A 12,874-nucleotide genomic window follows, 5' to 3' on the forward strand; every position below is an offset into this window, starting at 1 on the left:
GGAGCCGTGCGTGGGGTCGCAGCTGCCCCCAGAGCGTGTCTGTGCGTCTCTGACCACTCCACGTGACTGTGTCCGGGGGGCCTCTGTGCCCCCATGGGAGCCCGCAGGGGCTGTGAGAGGGGCCTGAATGAGCACCTGTGGGCCTGAAGGGTGGTCACAGCCCCAGGGGCAGCACAAGGCCAGGAGATGCAGACACCTGTCCCCCGCCCCGAGTGGGCTCAGCACCAGATCCAGCCCATAGCAGGCACCCTCTTGTGCAGACAGGGCGGGGCTGGCAGAGCAGCCGAAGCCTGACTCCAGGACACCTTGGACACCTCCTCAACGTGGACAGGACGCAGGGCCTGGGAGACACAGGTCTGTGGCACCGGAACAGAGCTGACTTGATCTCTGAGCAGAATCGGCCCCTGGTTCCCTAACTCCGCCCCCCTCCAAACCTGGCGTGTCCTCCAAGGACCACCCTGACCTGAGCCCCATAGCGAAGCCTCAGCCGCTCCCGGATAAGCAGCCCTTTGACCAGCAGCTTCCAGTTCCCCAGAGCCCGCTTCTCCCTTTTCTGCAAAAGCAAACAGAATGGAAAACACTGTGCACTGCCGTTTCAGGAACATAAAGATACAGGTAATGCTTCAGGTTAAAATAGTTTCTCAACCATACCAGGTGTGATTCATAAAGTGCTACACATGAAAGGCACCAAAACCAAAAACCTCTTAATTGTTACCAACTCTAAAGTGTTTAGTGGAGGAGGGGGTCCGGGACCTGGACCACGGGCAGCTCCCTTTAACAGAGGTGGGTGTCGGCAGCAGGGGTAGCGGGCCCCAGAGCCCGGATCCAGGCAGACAGTGGACAGAGACAGGGTTCTGAGGGGCAGGCAGGTCGTTGCTCAATGCTGCCTCCCAGGAAGAAAGAGCCAGAAAGAGGGCTGAACCCGGGCTCTCCCCTTCTCTTACACGTGGAGTGAGGGAGGCTGGAGGGAACACCAGCTCCGCTGTGTGTGCTTCCCCACCTTTCTGCTTCCCCCTCCTGGCCCCTCCCAGGCCCTGCCTGCTCACCTCCTTCTCCTTCTTCTCAATGAGCGCCTGCTCGTTCTCCCAGGCGGCCAGGAGCACATCTTTATATTCTTCACAGATTATGTAGCCATCGGTTCTGTGGGGATCAACACAGATGGTCTCTCGAGTCTGGGCCTGCTCTGGCCTCTCCACTCCCCTCCGTGGGGGACAGTGGGCTGCTCCTAAGCACTTGGGGCCCTGAAGTACTGTACTTCCAGGGTCAGCAGTCCACAATCCCGGCCACAGCTGCTGGCTGACACCACCCATGCAGAAGGCAGGCCCGTGGACCCCAGGCTATGTCCTCTTCCCCAGCCCCTCCCCACCCCCACTGCAGGGCAGGACAGAGGTCACCAACCAGGAAGGATGCTGACCCTATTCAGTCACCCTGACCACCCCCAGAACAGTGTGTTAATCCACATCGTTAGGATGCTGGCTTCGCAGCTTTCACTGGTTTTGCAGCCTCTGGTTGGAAGCCAGAGTAAAAGTATAAAACATCGAGGGTTAAGGCTGATTTTGCAAATCCAGAGTAAAACCTTAGGGCTTCCCTGGTGGTGCAGTGGTTGAGAGTCCGCCTGCCGATGCAGGGGACACGGTTTCGTGCCCCGGTCTGGGAAGATCCCACGTGCCGCGGAGCGGCTGGGCCCGTGAGCCATGGCCGCTGAGCCTGTGCGTCCGGAGCCTGTGCTCCGCAACGGGAGAGACCACAACAGTGAGAGGCCCGCGTACCGCAAAAAAAAAAAAAAAAAAAAATAAGAGCCACTGGGCCTCAACCCCTGCCAGCCCCACACCAACCTCCCGCCCCTTCTCCATAACTTCCCCCCACCCCTTCTGGCCTCCACGGGAGGCCCCTCACGCACATGGGATGGGAGTAGCCTTTGTGGAAATCGAAGCCCGTAACAGCCTGGGCACAGTCAATGTTCAGCTTTCGGGCCACGCGGTGCAAGTTGGGCAGGTTCAGCTGGACGCAGCCGACAGGCATCATGCCGGGCAGGAAGAGGTACACGTTGCCAAATTCGTTCCGGGGGACCTGCGGAGGGTGGCACACTGGGTCCGGCGGCCACAGAAGGAGGTGGCCTGGTACCGACTGAGCGTGGCCCTTACCTACCAGGTGGCCTGGTACCACTGAGCGCGGCCCTTACCTTCCCGTCCACAGCCACCGGCGGCTGGTACTCCTCGGTCTGCCACTTGCCAAACAGGCCCAGGTCATTGTAGTCCTGCAGCTGCGGCTCAGCCAGGCGGGCTCTCCGGGCCCGGTTGGAATAGCCTTTTACAACCTACACCCGAGGGGACAGCCACAGTTAATAACAAAGGCAACCACTTCCTGAGCATTCACTGTACACCGGGCACTGTTCTCAGTGCTTCTGTGTATTGATTAATCTTTTCAACAAACCCAGGAAGTAGAGTCCATTATCACCTCCATCTTACAGCAGCCTAGGAGGTGTAAACAGTTCACCTACAGTCACACAGCTTGTAGAGCGTGTGTCTTGAACAGCTATGCTGTGCTTGGTGTCCATCACTGAAGGGGAAATTGGGACTCAGAGATGTTCCTGTGGCCGGTGAGTGACGGGGCCTGCTTTTGGCAGTGACCGGCTCCCCGTGCCTCAGCCCCTTCCCACCAACCAGAGGCCCCTGCACCCTGGCCCAGCTCCCTGGGTCTCACAATGCGAAGGGCTCCTCCGAGGGATCTGACAAAGAAAAGCGACTGTGTCTCATGAGGGGCCGCCGTCCTCCGCCGGCTGAAGCGGGCCATATGTCCCATGACAGCCTGTGTGGTCTGCACTGAATTCATGCGTCTGTGGGCAGCTGACCGGCTAGAGAGGGAATGAGGCATTGGGGCTGCACGCTGCCATCTCACTAGCTCAGGCCTTGGACAGGTTTCCCTTTCTGAGCTCCTGTTTTTTCATCTGTACAACGGGCATCCTGATGCTAACTCCTGTGAGACTCAGCAAAGATCACATACATGCAAAATGAAGGGACAGTGAGGGCGGGTGGGCCTGTCCACGCTAGGCAGGGCTCCGGCCTCTCAGAACAAATGGGTGACATGGTTCTGACCCACAACACCGGGGCTTGGAGGGCTGCTTGCTGGCCTAGATTTCCTGTGTGCTCGGGAAGGCCCATCTCTTACAAGGTCCTCAGTAAAGATGCTCTTCTCCTCTGATCCTCTCAAGCCAGAACAGTCTGTCCCCACACGTGCGCGGCAGCCCACAGTCCTGCGGCTGTTACCTTGTAGGGCACTTCTCCAAGCCTCACCACTCGGGCCTGTTTCAGCCACGTGTCCTTGGAGTGTAGGGTGTGCACGCAGTCCCTAAGGAGCCAACGGGAGACAAGACAGGGTTCACGCCCACTGAAGCACGCCGTGCCCAGTAGCCCGCAGGGCCCAGCTGCCTCCTCTGGCCCCCCAGGAGAAGGGGGAGCTCAGCCCTGGAGCGTCTCCCGGGGCACCAGGGGCCTGCGTCGGGCCCACGGTTAACAGGCACCTGCTGTCTCGCAGGGGGATGCATCCACTCACAAATCCCAAACTAAATGGCTTCCCGTGGTGCCTTCCCCCTCCTCCCGCCGGAAGGGCCCAGCAGCACAGGTGCAAGCCCTCACCCAGGGTCTGGTCTGCTCCTGAATACCAGAGACGGGGAGGGAGGGGCGAGTGTCCAGAGAAGGGGTGGGGAAGCCAGAAGACAACAACACGGAGACTACAGTAAGCTGACAAAGTACATAGGTTAGGATGAATGCACACAGAGCAATCGGTTCCACCTGGCTCTGGCTTCGCTCTCCTTCCAGAGCTTAGAGCCACACCCTGCCTCACATTCCAGCTGCTTCCTGCTGAGCCTTCAGCAAGGCCCGCCCTTCAGTAGGGCTCCAAGGAGCAGGGGCACTAAGCTCCCTCTGGTGCGGACATCCGGCCCTTCGCCTGTCCCCGGGCTGAGGCTGACGTCCAGCACAGTGCACCGGACAGGGTCACACCTCCTCTGTGCCCCTTCCTAGCGGGGTGACCCCCGATCCATCAGGAACGGTGAGTGCTGCCTCCCTGCCTCACAAGCTGCTGGCGGGACCAGAGCCAAGGGCTCCACACGCGTGCCCACCGCAGGGGCACATCTCTGCCTGAAAGAGTGACTGTCACGGTCGTGGTCTTCCGGGAGGAGCGGAGAAGGGGCAAGCAGGTGGGCATCGTCTGGACATTCATAAGGATAGCAGAGGGAAGTGGGCACAGACAGCCCGTTCAGAATAAATCTCAGCTTCTAACCACTTTACATCTATTAGGACGCTACTCAAGAAACAAAACAAGAACTGGCGAGAATGTAGAGACAGTGCGACCTTCATGCTCTGCTGGGGGACGTAAAATGATGCAGCCACTGCAGAAAACAGTGCGGAGGTTCTTTACAAAGTTAAACAATCATCATGTGATGCAGAAATCCTACTTCTGGGCTTATACATCCAAAAGGACTGAAAGCAGGGTCTCAAGAGATGTCTGTGCACCCATGTTCATAGCAGCACTAAAAGCAACAGCCAGAAGGGGAGGCAACACAAGTGTCCATCAATGCATGCCACGGATGCCAGTCACAAAAGGACAAATGCTGTAGGATCCACTTCTATGAGGTGCCTGGAGGAGTCGGATTCATAGAGACAAAGTAGAGGGTGGTTACCAGGGCCTGGGTGGGGGGAGGGGGGTTAGTGTTGATGGGGACAGTTTGGGAAGACAGAAAAGTTCTGCAGATGGTGGTGATGGCTGCACAACAATGTGAATGTACTTAGTACTACTGGACTCTTAAAGCGGTTACATGGTAAATTTCGTTCTGTATATTTTATTACATTAAAAACAGAAAAAGTCTGCCTCGAAAGCTTTCTCCAGGCAGGGACCCCCTTCCCACCAGATGTCCCCTGCACATGAGGACACCTGTGCTGTATCCTCCATTGAGGTCGCCAGGCCCTGGACGCTGACTGTCGGCAGCTGGGCCCCTGACCAGCCAGGGGACAGAAAGCTCCCACAGTGACCCTAACCGGAGGGTCAGGGATGACTCCCTTCGGGGCTGAGCTGCAGGAAGTAGCTCTCAGGCAGAGGACTTGAGCCACCTACTCCTGTGAGTTTCCCTAAGTTTCCTTTTCTTTCTTTTCTCGTTTATTAAGAACATCCTCTATTTTGTGGTCTTGCATCTTGGTCTTGGTCTTTTTAGAGTTTCTAAAAATCACTTATTTTCTTTCTATTAACATTTCTTACATCTCTTCCATTGTTAATGCTGACTCACCTTAAGTTTATTACATTTTTTCTCAGTTTTAACTTTGTATATATTTTGTTTTCTATGCTGTTCCCTTCCCCCCCTTCTTTGGCAATTTGTTTTTACTGCGGGGAAAAAACACACATAAGATAAAATTTACCCTCTGAACCATTTTCCGAGTCTACAGCTCAGTGGCATCAAGTACGTTCATACTGTTATGTAACCGTCACCACCATCATCTCCAGAACTTTCTCCTCTTCCCAAACTGAAACTCTGTCCCCATTAAAATATCTGCTCATTTTAAGTTTCATTATCAAACCCTTTATTCCTTCCTTTTGCATGTTTTTTGACTTCTGTTTTGGGGGGTGTTTTCTTATTACCCCATATAATCCTTATCTGTCCTACGTATCTTTCCCCCCATAGCTTTTCTCCCCCTGCTGATCTTTTTTTTTTTTCCTATTTATTTATTTATTTTTTGCGGTACGCGGGCCTCTCACTGTTGTGGCCTCTCCCGTTGCGGAGCACAGGCTCCGGACGCGCAGGCTCAGCGGCCATGGCACACGGGCCCAGCCGCTCCGCGGCATGTGGGATCTTCCCGGACCGGGGCACGAACCCGTGTCCCCTGCATCGGCAGGCGGACTCTCAACCTCTGCGCCACCAGGGAAGCCCCCTGCTGATCTTGTAATCCCCGTGGTTTTCATTTCCAGGCTGCAACCTCTCTGCCATGCCCCCCGCCCACAAACGGCATGCGCACACCGTGAAGCTCGAACCCCAGCCCGGCGAAGGCTGCTAATCCCAGGCCGCCGGGCGTCTCCTCACCTGGAGTAGACAGCCTCTCCGCGGCAGTACCCGAGGATGGCGGCCGTCTCGGGGTAGATGGCCTCGTACTTGAGGAGGTGCCTCTTGAGGGCGTACAGAGGGTGGTTCTTGTACATGCCTATGACGGTGGGCAGAGGCTGGTCCAGGTGCCTCGCCTGAAACTGCAGAGGCCGAGAGACGACGTTGGGCGTGGTGCTCGGAGAGGGAGGGAGGTTGGCGGCGACCCCCGAACTTGCCCAGGTAACTGACGGTGCCGTGGGGCTTTCGGGGCCCCAGGGCCGCCGCACCACGCTGTGACCTGGCGTTCTGTGCCACGGGTTTAGGTGCCTCGGAAGCTCCGCAGGGGCCGGTAATCCTGCAGCTCGCAGCAACAGAAAAGTCAGCCCTACCCTCTGACACCTCGGCCGGCCCGAGCAGAGCCTTCCTCGGGAGGAGGCCTCACCTCAAGTGACACCACAATTCTGTGACACGGGTTCAGCGGCTCGGCTCCCCCGGAAACCAGAATGAGCACTCACACCTTCTCCGTCCACTACGATCAACACCTGTTCTCCCCGCTGCCTCAAGGAGCCTAGCTCTTCGCAGGCAAGCCCACTGCTCTCACCTGCATCCCACTCACCAGGTCTCCTGCATTTCCCCGCAGCATCTCTTCAAACCCCGACAGACAAGGGAGGAGCGGCAAGTGGGGAGCAGGAGGGACCCCGCTTGGCCAGCTTGCATGACAAGCCCTTGAACCAGGTCAGTCACAACACGCTCTGCACGACTCCCACGACCCTGTCACCTCTGAGCCACACCCTGAGCGATGCAGTGCAGAGGGATGACTCCCTGCCCCCGGGGAAGTGGGAATAATTCTCTAGCAAGTCTGCCCACCCTGCGCTGTGGGCAGCCCTGCACAAGCCCCCGGCCCTCTTCCGGGCCCACGGCTGTCCCACGACTCAGGGACGCGCTGCTGCTCCAGAAGCCGCCCCCCAGGGTGCCCCTCAACAGACAAGCCATCTCCTCAGCCCTCCTCCTGGGAGCTGAGTGTTCTGGGTCGGGGCAGGGGTGCTGGCGTGCACATCTCTGCGCGTGTGCACGCTGAGAAGGGGGGCCAATTATGTTACTGCGTGTTTTCCTCTTTCACTCAGGACTACTTACCTGACGTAAAGCTCCAAATTTATAACTGGGCAATAACTGAAAGTACACAGGCTTTGAAGCCAGAGCAACCTGGGTTCAAATACAGGTTGGCTCATCTCTCAGATTCTAAACGTTTAGCTGGTAAAATTAAGGCTACGATAACCCCAGCTTTGTACTGTTGCTGTGACAATTGAGGTAAAAACACAACACGGGGCTGGGCATCCAGCAGGTGCACGTGCGCAAGGCCTCACCTCCTGGTCCTCCTTCTGCTCCCTCTCCACCAGCGGGCTCCGGTAGGGTCGCAGGGTCTCGGCCCACCACGCGGCATCAACCCGGCACTTTCGGGTCACCGTCATCCAGGCAGGGTCGTACCTCTGTGTGACATCGCGCAACCAGCCGTCGCTGTCGATGCCCACGATGTAGGTCACAGGCTTGGTGGCGTACTGGTAGCAGGTCAGGGGCTGGCCCACTACACCGTGCACACAGTCCACGCACACCCACTTCTCCTCCTGCTCAGAGAACACCTCCAGCCACTGGTCCACACCAGCTGCTCTCCGGCCGTCTGCTTCCTCACCATCCACGGGCATCTTACACTTGCCTCTCTTACGCTTACTGCCGGAAGCGCTTACAGATGCTTCTGGAAAGCCAGGGGGCTGACGGTCGCTTCCACGCTGGGACCTGGACTCCCTCTTGGACCCCACCTTCATCCTCTGAGGGGCGGCGGCCCTCCTCTGCCTTGGAAGGCCTGGCTCAGAATCCTCGTCGGATGGGCGATGGCTGTCCGAGCTGGAGAGCTCAAAGTCAGAGCTGCTGCTGGCCTTGTCACTCCCGCTCTCCTCTTTGTAAGATACCCTGGCGGCCGCCTGCCGCTCCCGGCCCCGCGAACGCCTCTGGGTCCCTTCCGTCTGCCCCCCGGCCTTGCCCTCTTCTTTCCTGCTGGAGGAGGGCTCTCTCCGTTTCTTCCTGGTGGCAGCCGCCTTGCTCCCCTTCGCTTTGTCAGGTGCACTGCCAGTGCCCTCAGAAGACATGTCTTCTCGTCTGCTTCCTCTGCTGGTCTCTGGTTTGCTTGGCTTTCCAGGAACTTGGCTGGAAGTTTCTGAGGAGCCTCCAGGACCCTCTGTGGATATCTCCTTGGAAGGTTTCTTTCCCTTAAACAGAATAGGAAATTTTTGTGTTTTCTTTTTTTGCTAGTGATGCAATAAAGACTCTGGCATCTAATGGGGCTAAGTCACACTGGAACACCAGCGTACACAAGACATTCCCGGCTCAGACAGTGACAGGCTGGCTACCCTCCAGGATTGTAAGAAAGCAGTCACTAAATTCTGCAGCTCCTTAAATAAGGCCACACTCTAATTCTTTTCAATACAAAGTGTAGCACAGGGAAAAGAGCACAGGATGTGGAAACAAACCCGGGTTCAAACTCCACTTCTGCTTTCTCGTTTTTTATGTGATTCAGATAAATTATGTAACCTCTGAGTCTCAGTTTCCTCAGCAATAGTACTCACCTTGCACATAAGGCATTTTGCAAACAAAGTCACAGCATTAAGAATTCAGAAATTATTAAACTTGACTCCTGGACCGAATTTCGGACAATGCCAGCACCCCAAGGAGCACAGTGTTCAGCCTCCTTGGATGATGGCAGAGCTCTGAGTCCTCACTGTCCTCTCTCCACACTGCTGAGGATGACCAGTACCTTTTTATTCTACCATTTACAGAACAGAAACCAGAGCAAGAAGGAGCCCAGGCTCTCGCAGGCCCCTCTACGCACGCAAAGCCCGGCTGCTAGATACCCACCCAGGCGCCCAGTCTTCCCAGCACAGGGCCTGTGCCAGGCAGGCTCAGAGGAACCCTGCTCCACGAAGACTGATTTTTAAAAATCGTCTAATGAGCAGATCTGTTTGCTCTAAGTCTCATAATTTCTCACTCCTCCCTGACCAACTACTCTTTTCTCTGGAAGCCCCGGGAACCTCACCTTCGCTGCTGGTAACTTCAGAGGAATTGGCTGTAGAGACAGTACGAGTCGGGTAGGGAGATGTAGGGCCCGGAGAATCAGTAAAAATATCTATGATGAAAAAGAACAACATGCTTATCCTCAGGGAAGAATTAAGCGTTTGCATAATTCCATGCTGTTTGTTGTGGTGCCTATTGATAAAAGGGAAACAACCAACTTGTCTAACAGTAGAAGCCTGGAACCCTCAACACTATTAAAATGATGCTGTAGAGATTTATCTTTGTAGAAAAATGGGGAAAGGTAACCATATATTAAAGGAAAATAAATGTTTGCTTTTTAATGAGTTATGTTAATTTTTGTAAGAAAAAATCGTGTCCAGACATAAACATGTATGTGTATTTGGAAAAGCACCCATATTGGGTTATGGGTGTTTATAGGTGTTTGTTTTTTTCCCAGCTTACCTATCTTCTGATTGTTCTGTTTTCAACATGTGTTGTGTTTGTGATAAAACAGTAAAGCAAAATACCACTTCGAGAGAAAAGGCATCATCATCATCAGGCCCGAGAACCCCTCCCGTGCACTCAACCTCCCCAGAGCGAATATTTCAACCAGAGGCTGCAGCTCTAAAAATTCTGTGAACTTGGAAGGATGGGAGCCTCCTCGTGGGAATTAACCTCCAAAACAACAACAGTGGGACAGCACGTGAGCAAGATCTTCCCACACAGACCTCAGGGTCCTGGCGTCCTCATGAATCACTACAGTCATCTTCCCTCCTCGGAAAGCAAGAGCAAAAGTCAGAAACAGGAAGGCAGGTTTTCTGTGAAAAGCCAGTTATATTGAAAAAATAACTACTTTTGCCTTGTTTCTTCTGGAGTTAAAAACGGCGGATGAGAAAACATCAAAGAAACCCAAATTGAGGAACTCTACAAAATTCCTAAAAAGCACTCCTCAGGAGTGTCCAGGAGGACTGGGACACTGTCACGGCCTGGAGGGGATGGGGCGCTGGGGTGACAAGATCACTAATGCCTGGACTGCATCCTGGGACAGGAAAAGGGCATCAGTGGGAAAACGTGGAAAACAGAACTCACCCCTACAGTGTGGCCGACAACACGCTCTTAACTGGCACAGTGCACGCCATTCGAGCGCTGGTTGGCTCCTCACTGTCTCAGTGTGTGGGTGGTGCAGGGGCACGGGTGTAAAAGGCAGGGAAACCGAGCACCAGCAGGCGGCTGAATGATGGTTTAAACCTAGAACCTCCATCCGGAACATCCCCACCTCGTCCTCCTCACAAGACCACAGGGAAGACTGAATAAGGTCAGGTACACGACAGCACTCTGGAAGCGATCTTGTGCCTCACAAAGACGCGTGGGCACCACCTTTCACAAGTACGTCACTGAAGAAAAAATTTAAGTTACAAAACTGTATGACCCCTACACTAAATACAAGGTGAGCCAAGTGAAAAGGACGCATCCTAGAAACATACAAATTACCAAAACTAACTCAAGAGAAAACAGAGACTCTGAAGAGACCTATAACGAGAGACTGAGTCAAAAATCAAGCCCTCCCAATAGAGGGGGATCAAGACAGCAGAGTATGAGGACGTGGAGCTCACCTCCCCCCACAAACACACCCAAAACACATCTACACGAGCAATAACTCCCACAGAAAACTAACTGGAAACTCACAGAAGATCTCCCATAACCAAAGCTGCAAGAAAGATCTCCATGTAATCGGGTAGGATGCAAAAAAGAAAGGTACCAGGTTGGGACCGGCACTCCTGGGAGGGATCTGTCAGGAAGAGAAGGTGTCCGCTTGCCCTGGGGAGTCCCCTTCCTGCTGGGAAGCCCACTGAGACAGACAGGAGGGCTGGAGAAGCCTAGACTCTACTCAAGAGGAGCATGCGGGCTGGCTTGCTAACAACGAGGACAGAGAGACCTGCCCTGGTGGTGGCCGCCTCCCCGCACTTCCCAATTCAAAGGGGCGAATGCCCTGGCCCCGCTCACTCCACACCACGGCCTGGCGTGAGATCAGTGCAGAGACTGGGTCTAGCTGCGCAGAGGCAGACAGGGTGCCTAGGATGTGATCCAGGTGGGACTGTGAAGACTCCCGTCAGTGCACACACAGGGGCGACGGGGCACGCTGGGAAGACAGTGTCAGCGCATGCCACACGTGGCACCTCAACAAGGTGCAGCAGCTAAGCAGTGAATTTCACGTAGAACCTACAAGATGCTGCCACGAGAAACTCGCTTCATGGCGAAAGACGCACACAGACTGAAAGCGAAGTATGAAAAATATTTCATGCAAATGGAAACAACAAGCAAGCGGGCACAGCAATACTTAACAAAAGACAAAGCAGACTTCAAAACAAAGACCATACAGAAAGACAAAGAAGGATATTACATAACAATAAAGGCATCAATACAACAGCGTATTACACTTGTTAACATATACGTTTCCAATACAGGAGCACCTAAATATATAAAACAAATATTAACAGACGTAAAAGGAGAAATTCACAGGAATACAATAACAATAGAGGACTATAACATCCCACCTACATCAATGAACAGATCATCCAGACAGAAAATCAGTATGGCAACAGAGGTCCTAAATGACACAATGGACCAACTGTACTTAATAGATATCTACAGGACACTAAATAAGAAAAACACCAAATATACATTCTTTTCAAGCCAGCAAGGAACATTCTCACGGATAGACACATACTTGGTCACAAAACAAGCCTCACCAAGTTTAAGAGGACAGAAATATTTTCAAGCATCTTTTCTCACCACAACGGTAAGAAACTAGAAATCAACCATAGAAAGGAAAACAGGAAAAGAACAAACACATGGAGACTAAACAACATGTTACTAAAAAGCAAGTGGGTTGATGATGAAATCAAAGAGGAGATCAGAAATATCTTGAGACAAATGAAAATAGAAATACAATCTTACAAAATCTATGGGATGCAGCAAAAGCAGTTCTAAGAGGGAAGCGCATAGCAATACAGGCCTTCCACAAAAACAAGAAAAATCTCAAACAAGATAACCTACAAACAAGATAACCTACAAACAATCTCTAACAAGATAACCTAAAAGAATGAGAAAAAGAAGGACAAACAAAACCCAAAGTCAGCAGAAGGAAGAAATAATAAAGATCAGAGAGGAAATAAAAGACATTAAAAAAGCAATAAAAAAGATCAATAAAACCACGAGCTGTTTTTGTTTTTAAGATAAGCCAAATTGATAAACCTCTAGCGAGGCTCACCAACAAGAAGAGAGAGAGGACCCAAATAAACAAAATAAGAAATAAAAGAGGAGAAACAACTGAAACCACAGAAAAACAAAAAATCATAAAAGAATACAGTTATATGCCAACAAATTGGACAACCTAGAACAAGTGCACAAGTTTCTAGAAACATACAGCCTGTCAAAACTGAGTCAAGAAGAAACAGTTTGAACAGACCATTCACTAGAAGTGAAATACAACCTATAATTTAACAAACTCCCTGCAAACAAAAGTCCAGTACCAGAGAGCTTCACTAGGGAATTCTACCAAACATACAAAAAGACAAAAACAAAAACTTAAATCTATCCTTCTCAAACTATTCCAAAAAAATGAAGAGGAGGGAACACTCCGAAATTCATACTATGAAACCACCATTACCCTGATACCAAAACCAGACAAAGACAGTGAGAGGCCCGCGCACCGCGATGAAGAGCGGCCCCCACTCGCCG

General features: G+C 52.8%; 1 protein-coding gene and 1 long non-coding RNA gene across 5 annotated transcripts in view; one reads left to right on the forward strand and one right to left on the reverse strand.

The window, feature by feature from the left end:
• XPC (XPC complex subunit, DNA damage recognition and repair factor) overlaps positions 1-12,874 on the reverse strand; it is a 33,895-nt gene that overhangs the window by 918 nt on the left and 20,103 nt on the right. For 3 of the 4 annotated variants that reach the window (XM_060161055.1, XM_060161056.1, XM_060161059.1), the window contains 8 exons: positions 9,156-9,245; positions 7,435-8,331; positions 6,071-6,231; positions 3,267-3,348; positions 2,183-2,317; positions 1,901-2,070; positions 1,047-1,140; positions 464-553 (listed from right to left, as the gene is read on the reverse strand). In XM_060161055.1, coding sequence (XP_060017038.1) covers positions 464-553; positions 1,047-1,140; positions 1,901-2,070; positions 2,183-2,317; positions 3,267-3,348; positions 6,071-6,231; positions 7,435-8,331; positions 9,156-9,245 — 1,719 coding nt within the window. The remainder of the gene's footprint in view (positions 1-463; positions 554-1,046; positions 1,141-1,900; positions 2,071-2,182; positions 2,318-3,266; positions 3,349-6,070; positions 6,232-7,434; positions 8,332-9,155; positions 9,246-12,874) is intronic. The other variant, XM_060161058.1, reaches the window with a different exon arrangement.
• Positions 3,710-9,477, forward strand: LOC132526755 (uncharacterized). Its single transcript, XR_009542685.1, has 3 exons — positions 3,710-4,198; positions 4,299-5,116; positions 5,959-9,477. It is a non-coding gene; the product is annotated as an uncharacterized LOC132526755 (long non-coding RNA).

Source organism: Lagenorhynchus albirostris, chromosome 10 (genome assembly GCF_949774975.1).
Source record: "Lagenorhynchus albirostris chromosome 10, mLagAlb1.1, whole genome shotgun sequence".
Classification (NCBI taxonomy): Eukaryota; Metazoa; Chordata; class Mammalia; order Artiodactyla; family Delphinidae; genus Lagenorhynchus; species Lagenorhynchus albirostris.